The 13,931-nt window shown below is 46.7% G+C and overlaps 1 protein-coding gene across 3 annotated transcripts in view; it reads right to left on the reverse strand.

The window, feature by feature from the left end:
* Window positions 1-248: 248 nt before the first annotated feature.
* The window catches only part of MXRA7 (matrix remodeling associated 7), a 48,410-nt gene continuing 34,727 nt past the window's right edge, over window positions 249-13,931 (reverse strand). For 2 of the 3 annotated variants that reach the window (XM_054047284.1, XM_054047283.1), the window contains exon 4: window positions 249-767. In XM_054047284.1, the coding sequence (XP_053903259.1) occupies window positions 653-767 (115 nt within the window). In that variant the 3' untranslated portion in view covers window positions 249-652. Of the gene's footprint in view, window positions 768-4,475; window positions 6,243-13,931 lie in introns of those variants that run through there. The other variant, XM_054047285.1, reaches the window with a different exon arrangement.

A 13,931-nucleotide genomic window follows, 5' to 3' on the forward strand; every position in this document is an offset into this window, starting at 1 on the left:
AGCCAGGGGGCTTTATAAGGCTGGCAGGCAGGAAGTGAAGGGGGAGGGAAAGCCAAAGCCTGTGCATCCCTGGTGGCTGGAGAAACTAGCTGTCCCCCAGGTTGCTGGTTGGGAGCAGACTATAAACAGAAGGTGGTAGGAACGGACACTGAAAATAAAAAGCACTGGTGATTGCACTCAGAAGAGGTCTCTGGCTGATTTGTTGCAAGGGCAAGTGAACTCCTCATTACACTCCCATTTTATCCATGTTAGAGTGTGCAGCAGCTGTGGTCTTACTTTACTCAGATTCCTTTAGACACCAAGACGATGGAGGATCAGAGTGAAGAAATACGTACTTACAAAGCATAGTCAGAATACAGTTACAAATTTCACCATGCGGTACGGTCTAGCTCTTACAAACTGGCCAGAAAGAGTTGAAATATCTCTGCATGAGATGAAAATACAGCAATAGCTCCTTTAGGAAAACCAGTAAAAAGGGACAGAAATTACAAGTCTTTGAAATATTTCAAAGAGGCCTATACATTTTTGCAAACCATCCAAAATATGAAACTGATTATGTATTTAGTGACAGTTTTATAGCACTACAGTCTCCAGTGTCGAATGATAAGGGGCTGAGGCAGCAGGCAGGCCATAGACTGTAGTGGCTGTGAGCCTACATGTCATAAAGTTTAAGCTGCTCCTTCATATCTCCTTCAGACATCTCTCCAAAAGTCTCACTGTTTTCCTTCATGAGCCTGAAGATGGCAGTCAGCTGCTCTCTCTGAACCCTGTCAAGAAGAAAAGTAAAAGGAGAAATAGCCACTCTCCAAGAGGCACTGTGAATAGCAATGATGGAGTCAAATGAGACAGGACGCTCACCTTACAAGTCCTGTTGACTTCAGCAAACCTGCACATATACAATAAGCAGGATTTGACCCTTAATACCCACTCCTCTCACACACACACACACACACACACACACACTAACTATCCAACTCTTTATTCCAAGACATATCCCCTTATTTTGAGCTGTCTTAGGGCTTGTCTACAGACACTCTTATATTCTGAAATAAGTGTCCACACATGGAGTTATGCTAAAATAGTTATTGCACTTTAAATATTACCTTAATCCAAATTAACTTTCAAGTGTACACAAGCCATTAGTCTGCTACTGGGAAATGAGTGATCAGAGAGAAGTCAGTCTAGCATTGGGGTTTACTAGGTTTTTTTCCCCAGTGTTGAGTAATGGGCATCAGGAGTTGGCCCTGAACCTAGAACATGGACATATTCTGTTATACATACCCCTAATTTTTTTTAGGGGGAAGGAGGAAAGAGTACTGTTTCATTACTAGCTGGGATTGGTTACAGGACTGATGTGGTCTCACTGCAAGTCTCCCTGAGAGTGCAGCAAGTTTCCCACCTATTACATGCAGTCCTTGGCTCTCCTTCCTAGGATTATAAGAACTCAAGGAGCCATGGTGTTATGACTGTAACAAGGGCAGAACAAGGCTTTGCTATTATTATCTAAACCTCAAAGCTCTTACTGCCCTTCCATCCCCCAGGAGAACAGAGTCTGTTGACCCACAGCAGGTCAGAAATGCAGAGCTGGTGCTGTCCACAGATTCAAACCCTCTCAGCATCACTGGTCCCTGAAGCAGGCTGCTGACCGTGGATGGAAGATTGGCCTTAACTCTCTGCCGTCCCAAAACCCACCTTCCTAGGATTCTCTGCTTCTGGCACAGCCAGCCCTCCTGTCTATAGTAGTAGAATCTCATTCCAGTTGCCAAACCTATCCTGACAAGTCCCTTCCTTACCTGCCAGATATTCTGGCACCAGGCCCTGATAATAAACTCTAGGGACTCTTTTGCCGCAGCCGAGACAGACAACGGGCGAGTTTGCAGCAAGAGTTTTCGCTAACAAATGAAAGCATGAGAATTTTGTTTTACTCCATGGTGACGATACCACCATGGAATGAGTCTCTGCAGGTTGTGCTGGGAAGCAGATATTACAAGTGGCAATCTCACAAGCACAGGAAGATGGAAGATCAGAACTCAGCCGGCATTAAGCTATGTCTTCACTGCACTAAAAGATGTGATATTATATCAAGATAGTAATATCAATGTAAAATCCTACTGGAGACAAGTCAATATAGCTAGATGAGGTCGATCCTATAACACCCTCCTCCCTCCCCTCCACTAGGATTTTACATCTAGATAGTTATCTTGAGTTAGTTACCTTGATGTAGAAATACACCTTTTTTTGGTAGTGAAATCACAGTTTTAGGAATGTGGTTGCTTAAAACTTAAGGGGGAAGCTGCTTAGAAGTTGTGGCGATGGGAGTGGTATAAATGTCTAGAGCAGACAAAAGACGTGAAAAGCTCTGTGTAGCTCGAAAGCTTGTTTCTTTGACTAGTAAAAAAAATATATTACCTAACCTCCCTTCTTTCCCTAGAGAAGACAGAAACAGTTTCAATGTGTGTGTGAAACAACAGAGCACAGCACTGATCCATCAACAGCAATTCCACTGTGCTCTGTTGTTTCACACACAAATTGAACCGGTTTCTGTCTTCTCTAGGGAAAGAAGGGAGGTTAGGTAATATTTTTTGATGTATCAGTGCTGTGCTCTGTTGTTTCACACACATTAAAAAACAAAATCAATGGTAGGAGATGGGCCATAGTCACAGGTGAACAAAGGAGCTTTCAATCTGTGAAGCACAACTTGGAACTGGAAGGGTTGCGTGTTCCTTACATCTACTGATAAACACGAATACTGATCAGAAGTGGTGACAAGTGAGCTGCATTTCCCACCCTGCTTTAACATTGCAGGGGAAATGGAATTCTGAAAAAGCAGAGCTTAGCAAACAGCAGCAGTTATTGTGCCAATTACTTTGTTCTACAATCAAAATCCATGTGGCTGTAGCATTTAAAGACTATATATATTCTGTTAATGAGCTAGGATCATTTTGTTATGAAATGAAAGCTTCTCTGTACAGCCTTGGCTTGGAGCGGTCATTATACCCCCACTGAACCAATGACATCTCAACTCTATAAGCCTCAAGAATCCCACTGTCTCTCATATACTTTACTCACTTGCATGAGAACACATTAATCTAACCTTTTCAGAATAGGAAAAAGGAAGGGAGGTAGAGCAGTTACAGATCTTTGTATTTTATTTCAGAACTTAATTGGATTCCAGGGGGCATATCTCCTATCTAGTCTGGAGAAATTCAGTATGTGTTCTTCTCCTTACACAGGCATCTTTGAAGTTTATTCCAGCTGGGAACAAAAACTAGTTCTGGTTCTCTTTGTTATTGTTCCAAGAAGCTTAATAGATTGGGTTTAGACTTTTTCTCAATAGCAACTTTTAGTGACCAAACACTTTTTTTCTAGTATGGTCACAGAAAAGTTTCAACATGTTTTTTGGTTTGTTTGTTTTGTTTTTGTTTCAACCCAATATCAATGCATTTGGATTTCACTCATCACTGACAAAATAGGCTAAGGCTGGGATTTTCAAAACAGCTGAACTCTTGTTGAAAATCAGTGGTATTTGGGCTCCTTGTCCCCTTAGCTCTTTGAAAATTCTAACTCAAGATTTTCAAAAGTAATTAATGATTTGAGGCACCTAACTTGAGACCCTGCAAATGGACCTGATTTTCAGAAAGTGCTGAGTACCCACCTTCTGAAAAATCAGGTCCCTGTACAGCAGTGGTTCTCAAACTTTTGTACAGGTGACCCCTTTCACATAGCAAGCCTCTGAGTGTGACCCACCTTATAAATTAAAAACACTTTTTAATATATTTACCACCATTATAAATGCTGGAGGCAATGCAGGGTTTGGAGTGGAGGCTGACAGCTCGCAACCCCCCCAGGTAATAACCTCACGACCCCCTGAGGGGTCCCAACCCCCAGTTTGAGAACCCTTGCCGTACAGGGTCTTGGCTACCCAAAAATGGAGGCTCCCAAAATAAACTTGTCACATTTGAAAAATCTTGGCCAAAGATTCTGCAATTGGAACTTCACAAATACTACGGATGGTGAAGGAGCAAAAATAGACTCCAGCTCACCTCTCCCAGCTCCACTGACTCTGCCTAGCTCCAACAGAAGTAAAATCAAAAGGTTTCAGGGTGTGATTTTTAACAGTGTTGGCCTAATTCTGCTCCCACTGAGGTCAATGGGACTACGTGTGGAGTAAGATACCCATATTCACAGAGTGACATCACAGTCTGGCCCTCTGTCACTACAGTCCTGACTCTGGGCACATATAGGCAAATCTGCTGAGTAAGACTTTACAAGTGTCTTCCTCCACATTCTATACGACAACAAGTCCTTATTGGGTATTTTCGCATGAATAAGAATTCCCTGCTAGGGCAGCAAAAGCAGTGAAAGATAGATGTGACCCAGATGTAATGCTATAAATCACCACTAGACAAGTGCTGTGGAAGAGAGAAGGGAGGGGAAAAAAGGAAAAGGTAAAAACAACACAATCCCCATCCAAATAAACTATTCAAAGATTTATTGAACTGAACAAAGGCAATTTACAGTTTCAAGCCACTAGAATTACAGTCCTGTGTATAACAGCCACCTTCAGATGAAAAAAAAAAAAAAAAAAGTTAAAAAAATACCTAGACAGCCTTTTTTGTTGTTAAAGAAATAGCTTAACTCGCTGCCACTTGCAAAATCTGGGCTCGGCTATAGACTTCGCTTGCTTGATGTATATTTTGCCATATAACTTAAAGATATCTGTATATAAGGCATTCTTTGCATAGTCACACGCTTGGAACGTCAAATCTGCCAGCCAGCACGAATTGGAGACAGAATGGCCAGTCATGTTGGATACCTCGAAGCAGAGCGGCCTTGTGTGTCTAGGAGTCATAAGCAATCCATTTAATGTGCTAGCAGTTACCGGCTTGGAAGGGGCAGCTTCCTTAAAGCTGAAGCCTCCGGCTGTTTGTGAAATGAGCCCTTTTTACAGACAAACATTCTCCAAACCCAGGCGCTGCAAAGAACGACCAAGTAAATAGTTTCAAGTATTGTCTGTGTAGGAATAAAACAAAGCAGCCTGTTTTTTGATATGCTTGAAGCTTTAGCTAAGAGGCGACCTCTCCACAAAAATGAAGGGAAGCTTGGAGGACAGATTCCAACTATGCTGTAATGCTGCAGGACATGAGGTGATGTCAGCAGAGGACTCAAAACCCTCTTCCCATGGAAGGACTTCCTGCAAACCAACCCAACCCTATTTGAAGTTAGATCTCAATGGAGCGGGTGCTGATGCCCATCAGAGCTCATCTCCTGTACATGACAAGGCTCAGAAGAGAAGCTGAACCTCGGGCAAAGCAGGCAGGCCAGCAACAGTGACAAAAAGGAATGGGAAAGAGAAGGGGGATATTAGAACAGCAAGGTGGTGTGGAGAAGGGAATGGGAAACGTTGTTGGCACCCCCAGAAACTCATCATAATCCAGAAGGAGCCCTCAATTTCAGGGCTACCTCCTCCACCCTCTCCCTCTTGGGAACTAGAGCAAGGAAAAGTAACTCCAGGCACTACCAGTCATTAACAAAGCTTGGGCTCCTAAACGGGAAGTCACCACAAACAGTAGAGCTACAAGACAAACCAATCTCACTTCTTAGGTCTTCCCTCTACCTAAACTAAAGGATAAACTTTCTGCTGAAATGATTACAGAGCAAGATTAAGTCAATCCAGTGATAGTGTCTCAACCCCCCTTTCCCCCCCAATGCTAAACAATGTTTTAAATCTCCAGCTGTAATTTTCAAAGCTAAAGGATGAGTTTGGTCCCCGGAAGAAATGGGTTGGATACTCGGGTACAACATCTGGGTGGACCTAAAATAACATCTGGATTTTGCCCATTTCCTCTAAAGGAACAATACAGGTTTCAGGATAGGGCAGACAGAGTGTGATTAACACAACTCAATAGACTCACTGAATTTTTGGTGTCCACTCTGGGTTCTGTTTGGGGGGATCTCAGTCCATATTAGGTCTTGAACCCCCCAAACACAACTCCAGTCACAGCTCTAGCCTGGTTGCGCCCAGGGACAAAAGCAAGAGATTCTCCTTAACCTTGATACCACAAGGAGTTATTTTGAAGAACCCAACTTCAGCCAAGGAGAAACTCCCGAGTTTTGAGGGTTTATTGTTTTTTCTTTTGTTTGTGTGTTTGGTTGGTTTTGGTATTTCTCTCAAGCCTTTAAGATGCCAAGGGGAAAGCCTTTAGGAGGAGGCTAGGGATAACTTCGTATAGTCTTCAGTTCTGCAAAAAGAGAAACAAGGAGAAAAGAAGAGAATTCATTTCAGTCATTTCACCTTTTGAGTTTGGTTTGTTAATTATTTTTGTAACGAGCAAGGGAAAAGGACTTAGTGCTGGAGGGGGAGGCAAAGAAAGTTTCTGAATCACAAAGAGCCATTTGCAGACTGTAGTGCCTCAAAGTAAGAGGCCTTTTGCTTCATCAATTGCAGCAAGATAGTCTAAACCCAAACAACAGAGTAAGCCAAATGACTGCATGCCCTCTTGATGGGTACCCAATACAATTCAGACCCTTCTGATCCTACCAATTGGGTGCTGCAGCAGCTCCTATTCTGAGTGGACCCACTGTCCCACCCAGAGCAACTGGATTACCTGCCTGGCTGAATATTCCTCAGTACATGCCAAGCCAACTCGGGGAAATAAGCCTTGTGGTGAACACGTGACTGCTTCGCTAACATTCTCATGCTATCGGTAGCAGGCTTGAGCATGCAAAGACAAGAGGAATAAGACTGGTCTTTCTAAAATCTTCCTTCAAAAAGAATACCTATTGCTCTAGTGCTGCCTGTCCCTTTTGTATTAAACAGGACATAATCACATGACAGGCCTGGGGGGGAGGGACCCGGGCCACTGCAGCTGTTAGATGATTAAAGCACAAAACATCTCTTTCAAAAGGCAGCCAGGTTTAAATGTCTCCTATTCCAGCCCCCTCTCTTACTGCCCTTCATCCCCAAACAGCTTGGGAAGGGGAGAGTCAGACTGCCACATACTGTCTGGGCCTGGCATCAAAGCTTGAGAGTCTCCTCAAGAGAGTCGCTAATGGAGGTCCACACCCCTCACTTTCATCTCAAGGCTACAAAGTCTCCCATGCAAATGCCATTAACCCGATTGCACATGAATTCACATGGTGCTAAAAGCTCAGTTTAGGCTCCTCCTTTACAGGGAGGCCTATCCCCACACCTGGGGCAGGGATTGGTAACTTGCCAAGAACTGCACCCAGCTGGTTTAGCAGAGGCACTTTCACCTAGCACGAGGGGAGGTTTGGATGCTGCAGGTCCCAGAAGGCCATGCTCCACCTTGATCCCAGCAGAATCCTGTCAGGCGAGGACATGCGGTCTCTGTGGGTGGCACCTCCCAAGCAGAGATGAGGGCAGCTGCAGGCCAGCCCGTTAGAACTCTATGGAGTGCTCTGGCCCTGCTGTTGATTCCCTTCACTCAGAGGTAACCAAAGACTTCTGGTCATGGACCTCTCGCTTCACAGGTAGAGCAGAGGTGGGGTCTCCAGCGCCGCCCCTTCCCACAGCTGACGCGGCACAGCCGGGACGCAGCAGGAAGGGTGTAGAAGTTACTCCAGTCAATGTGAGATAACAGGACTCCATACTATGCACCCGCTGGAGGAGTTCCTACAGTCCAGGCATTAGGCTGGGTGGGGTGGAAATGGTGGCACCACAGCTTACCCATGGAGAGCACAGAATCAGGGGAGAAGCACCATCTAGCAACTAGCCAGTGGGACTGGGGCAAAAAGCTCCCAAGTCCCTTTCCTTCCTTTTCCATTTCAAATGCCTCCCTCCTCCACCCTCCAACACGAACACATCGGGGTTTACATGAAACCTGAAGCTTCCTTTGGAGCTTTGGGAAGAGTCCTTTAGACTTTCTGTGGCTCTGTTTCCTCATCCAAATGGGACTGACTACCAGCCTCCGGGGAGAGCAGGAAAGCCTAAGCAGTGCTGACAGAGCAGAGGGGAAGGCAGTTTCCACGCACTGGCTGAAGGGGACAGGTGTGTGGCACTGTGAGGTCAGACACATGAAAACCATACCAGACGGGCCAGCTATTAAGCACTTGGATTAACCCTGGCTAAACATCGAGGTGCGGACCCAGACTTTCAGGGGATATGGTGTAGTTCCCAGTGCAGGTCCTGTTTGCTCACTGAAGACGATAGGAATGCCTTTGCAGGCTGAATACGGTAGCAGCTGATTCACTTAGGGCCCCATTTTCAGAAGCGTAGACTTTGCCCGGAGCGCCAGCTGCTCAACCTCTGGCGTCTATGAAATCCAGAAAGGAGAAGCAGAAGCTTGGCTGGCTCCATGAAGGGCCAACCCTCTCCTAGTCCAGAGTGAAAATACGCTCGATTCTGATGGGATGTCAATGAGGAAGGGCCACTGGAACTGGGTAGAAGAGCTTCTCTCACCATCCCAGCCCACCTTTGGCCTCCCAGTTCCTCCTGTGAGGGATGTTCCCAACACCACTTTTCCTCCATACTGTCCCTTGCAGGTACTGAGACCCTTTTTAATTACCATCTTAAATGTGGTACAGGGTCCGGCAAGGGGTGCCCAGTAAATTTAACTGCCCCCCATGGCTGGGACCTTAACTGTTCTCCTTGATTCACCACAGCACTCTGAGGTTTTGCTGAGTCTGAGGAAGGATACATTGAACCCAAGTTCTCTAGCTGCTTCTGCCAGTGGGTGAGGCATAGAGAGACTGCTTCAGCATAGAGAAAACATTAGAGACTGTTTACTCTTAGAAAGAGAGACGAAGAGGGAAGGTGAAGAGCTATGGAATGAGCTTTAATCAACGGGAGTCCAAATGCCTCCTGCAGCATGGAGTTAACAAGTCAAAAGGTTAAATACACAAAGTGAGCTCCGGAAGTACCCAGCCTGTCCATCGTTTCACAGGGACACTAGGCAAGTGGTATTTTGAAAAGAGTCTACATGATTTAGGACCACAAGCCCCAATGACTTTCAGTAGGACTTGTGCTCCAGGGACTTGTCTACACTTAAAACGCTACCGCCGCACAGCTGCAGAGCTTCAGTGTAGACACTATCTAGGCCGACAGCAGGAATTCTCCCGTCAGCGTAGGTAATCCACCTCCCTGAGAGGTGGTAGATAGCTTGATGGAAGAAATCTTCTATACTGGGGTTCAGGTTGGCTTAACTACATCGCTCAGGGGTGTGGATTTTTCACACCCTTGACTGACAGAGTTAAACTGACTGAATTTTCTAGTGTAGACCAGGCCTACGTCCCTTCAGCTCCTGAAAATCCTGCCCAAAGGGCCAGACTCCAAAGTGATGAGTAAAGTGGAGCAAGAGGCAGACTTATGCTTACTTCTGGCCCCTTGGCATATAAATTACACCAGGTTTTGGCTTTCCACCCACTTATTGGCTTGTAACTTATGCATTGTCTTGGTATTCAACCCAAGTTCCTCTACAGGCACATGCTGCTCCCTGCTATGGGAGAATGCAGGCGTGCCAGAGGTTTGAGACTCCCAGTGAGTTAGCAGATGGAGAATGACAAGCTGCCCATGGGAACACAGGACTAAGCAAAGCAGAAGCTGAGGAAGACATGTCATGAATAATGGACCGGGGAGACACAGAGAAGCAGCCATGAACCAGAGGAGAATTGGGGAGCTGAGCAGAGAAAGGAAGAGAATCCAACAGCTCAAAGCGGGGCCCATATTCTCAGCCACACACAGTGAAAGAGAAGAGACTCTAAACCTATGGAAAAAGCTGCCAGGAGCTCTCAAAGCTCCCCCGTTGCCACCCACAGGACATGGGCAATATTTTCTACATGTGACTCTTATGTTTGTTTTATGTGCAACACCCCATTTGTAGAGGGTGTTCTACCAAACGGGGGAGCTGCCCCAGAAAAGTTTAAGTCTGGGTATTAAGTGTGGGGAGGGAAACAGGGATTTTTCCATGACGCTGTTGGCTCTCTACTATGGAAGCATCGTTTGTGGCTCCGGACCATAGTTAAGGCTGCAGTGAGATTAGTGCAGGGGACTCAAACACGCGGCCCGCACCCCTCCTGCACTCCCTGCCCTGAGCTACCTGCTGCACCCTGCACCCTTGCCACACCCCTCTTATACCCCACACACCAACTCCCTGCTCCGCTGCACCATGCACCCTTTCTGCACCCCCTGGGGGCAGCATTGGGGTGGGGACTTCAGGGAAGGGATTGGAATGGGGCAAGGAAGGAGCCTAATTGGAAAAGGTGGAGTGGGGGCAGGGCCAGAGGCAGCGGGGGGTATGTGTCAGTGATGCAGCCCTCAGGCCAATGCACTAGTCCTCATGCAGCCCTCGTGGTCATCTGAGTTTGAGACCCCTGGATTAGTGGCTACATTGGAAAACAATAAACGGGCCAGAGCTTAACTCTTTTAGATTAGAAGACCTTTTTGGTAGGGACTTAGTGGGAAGAGGTAAATATTTGGCCAGAAAAGAGGAGGGGAGGGTTGGCACTTCTGCAGCAATGCCTGGGGGCAGGTTAACCCCAACTGCAGTGTGGGCCCAACATAGACCCACTGGAGAAGCATAGGACTCCCATCAAGGATGTGGTAGGGAGGGGAAAACGTTTCTTGGCGTTGGTTTTTTTTTGGCTGAATGGCAATGCGCATTGCCTTGCCCATAATGCTCTCCGCTGCTAGACAGGGCCATCATTCTGACCTAAATAAAATAGCAGATGCCAACCCCTTCTCCTCGCTGCTTGTTCCTCGCCCCGGGACACCTATCGTGCTGCAGAAGATGAAAAGCCAAAAAAGGAACAACAACAACAAAAACTTACCAGCCTCTCTCATCCAAAAGAAGTGCCATGCTGGACAGGAAAGCACAGCTGCCAAGGAAGGGGCCAGGGAGAAAGCAAGCAGCAAAGGGGAAGAGATGAAGGAGGAAGGGAAAAGGCCCACCCCGTCCCCATGCTACACAAAGGAGAAAGCAAGCAGAAGGCACCAATGAGCAAGCAGAGGGGAACATGCGATGGAGATGCTAGGAGAGCCCAGGGGCTGGGAATGCTAATGGAGACCTGTCCAGATACAACCCCACCCCTTTTGCACCCTTGGGGGAAACAATAATGGAGGGGTTTGAAATATACACAGCGAATAGACTAAGATTGTCAGACTGTCAACCAGCCCCTTGCAGCCCTTGTCCATTCTGGAGGAGTCGCCACCACTGCTCTCCAGTCCAAATTTTAAAACAACCCCTTTCCCTCTCTATGTCCAGCTGCACCCCTGTTTCGATGCTAGGTTCATGTTGCGATGCTACGTCATGGCAGGGTCTTTTCTCCCCATCCTTAGCTAGGGGTAAGCGCAGACTGGAAAACCAGCTCTCCCACCCCGTCCCTTTGAATTTCAATACTCTAAAACTTCAGATTCCAGACTGGACCCAAAGTGGAAAGGGGCCAATTTTCCAGTTCTAAATTGAGGCCCAAGAGACTGGAAATCTCATGAGATCAGCTCATAATATTCTGACTCCCCTGGGGCTGGACTCCAGTTTAGGTTTGAACCCTAGCCTAAGCCTAAGCCAGATCCAAACATCACCCCCTCAGCTCATTCCTGGCCAGTTCTTAACAGAAGAGTGGAGGGGAGGGGGACGTTCAGAAGGAGGGAGAGAATTTGCCCCCAAAGAGTTCAGCTGGTTGGTTGGATAATGAGCCCACTTCCCCCAAATGGGACAATCACTGCCCTCCACCCCCCCCACCCCCCCGAGTCTTTCTGCAGCCTCCCTAGCCTTGCAAAGCACTTGCAGATTCAGCTGCACAACACATGTGAAATAAGCAGGGCAGGATAGAGTCTAGTGGATCATTTAGTTCCTAATTCCAGTGGCTCCCATTAAGTAGCAAATTCACATACTAGGGAATCTTGCCTCCCAACAAGTTTGTCCTACCTGTGGGTTTGAAGTCGGGATCCAAATCAAAAGGGTTTACTTTGCCCTGTAGAGGGCGCTCCTACTCCAGGCATATTATGGCTGTGCTGGAAAAATAACCCCTGAAGCTCAAAGGATGGGGAAGAATTCGCACACTCAGGATCAGGGTTCCACTTCTCCTTCCTAACCAACCTCATCCTTGAGCAAATCTGGGGGCAAACGCCTTCCCGTTCCATTTCCAATGCCTTCCCCCCATCCCATTCTGACACTAATACAAGCTGGGCTTAGCTGACACCCTAAAGTTTCAGACAAGAATGTCTGGAGCGTATGGACTTCCCCTTTCTAGCCCTGCAGCCCATGCAAGAATTAGAAGCATTTATGATGCTTGACACCCACCAGTGAAAGGTAATTATGCTGAAAATACAGCTGCCATCCTTTCTCTCTCCAACTCAGACTGATTACCATTTCCCCCATAGGATTAGAGACCCTACAGATACTTCTGGCTATGTTCACCTTCTCCTAAACCCCTGGAATGAGGAGTGGAGGAGGGAGAAGAGACCCTCCCACAAACACTCAAACACTTGCTCTCTCCTTGCTCCAGCCAAGGTCAGCCAATAATTCTGGGAAGGGAGGCATGTTAAGAAAGGCATAGACTCCTGGGGGCTGGCTCCTGTGTCCCACTAATGTCCACACTAGTTTTGCCAAGCACTTTAAAAGGACCAGGCTCTGGGCCAAGAAAAGAGGTCACAAAAGGATTAACGGACCAAATGGAATTATTCCTGGATTACTTCCTCTTTAAAAACACCTGTCTGCCAGCCCTGCAGAAGCTTACAGAGTTGGGTGAAGTCCTGATCATCTTCCTGCCCAGTTGCAAAAAATTTTTATTGGACTCGGAGCAAAGTTTGGGAAGCAGCTGACAAAGCCTACTTTTAAAATAGTCAGTGTGTCAGTCGGTCACTGTAGTTGCATTTAAGAGCATTGCCTGTACCCCCTTGTGGCCCAGCCACCAAGACAGCTGCACCAGTGCAAGCACCTCACGTAGCCAGGTTAAACCATTACAAGCAGTGATTTGCACAGGTATAGCATGAAACCGGGGTAAACCACACCAGTGCAAACTGTGGATTAGCCTGTTTGTACCAGTGGTTTGCATTGGGGCAGCTACACATATGGCTGGCAACCGATGGCCAGAACTGGGGCAAATCCCTAGTGCAGAAGACAAGGCTTTTAAGAAACAGGATCTGGCAAACCACGTTTAGCCAAAACATTCACCAGTCTGGTCACCGTCCTTCTCCCTTTCTGAGAAGTGCCTCTATTTTTAAGACTGAAATGATCAGAGACAGGAAATTGCAGCAGCTAGTACATTACACACTCCTTCCCCTATCAGGGCATTTAGGGCAGATTTAGGGATAAATCCTCAATTTGGATCAAGCAAAGTGGTGCAAAAATATCTGCAGTTTTGAGGCAATGTGGGATGGCATGAAGCAGAAATGTTTTTTTATTCAATAACCATTTCTGCTGCACGTCCTTCCCCTTTCCTGCATGGGGCTGACAACTCCTCCAGGCACAGACAAGAGATGCTATCAGAAAAACAACCAAAACGCCTTTCTGTGCAACTTTAGCCTGCACAACCTAAGGCACAACTCGCGATGGCTCCGTCATCCAGGCTGTGACCCTAGTTTTCAAACTTGGCAGACAAAAGCGGATTTAGGGGCCTAACTTCCAAGTTTCACAGGCCGAGCACACAGGTGTGACGGACAGAGCCTAAGAGGTGCTGAGCACGCATGGCTTTTCCTGCAGAGATCACAGCTGCTCAATACAGGCCATAGCTAGAGGGGACAAAGGTCTGTATATCCCATTTCTCTAGATCAGTTTGTGGTGCTGATGGAAAATGAGATGGGGGCACGGAGGAGAGTAGATTTATTAATTTGTTATGAGGAGGGAGTGGGGGGGGTGAGGGAGGTGGGACAGACATGGTTACTTCATTTAAAAAAAACAAAACAAAAAAACAAAACAAAACCACTAGCAGAGGTTATCAGGTGGTACCACTACTTCTAAGAAACATCATCT

Source organism: Malaclemys terrapin, chromosome 13 (genome assembly GCF_027887155.1).
Source record: "Malaclemys terrapin pileata isolate rMalTer1 chromosome 13, rMalTer1.hap1, whole genome shotgun sequence".
In the NCBI taxonomy this organism is placed as follows: Eukaryota; Metazoa; Chordata; order Testudines; family Emydidae; genus Malaclemys; species Malaclemys terrapin.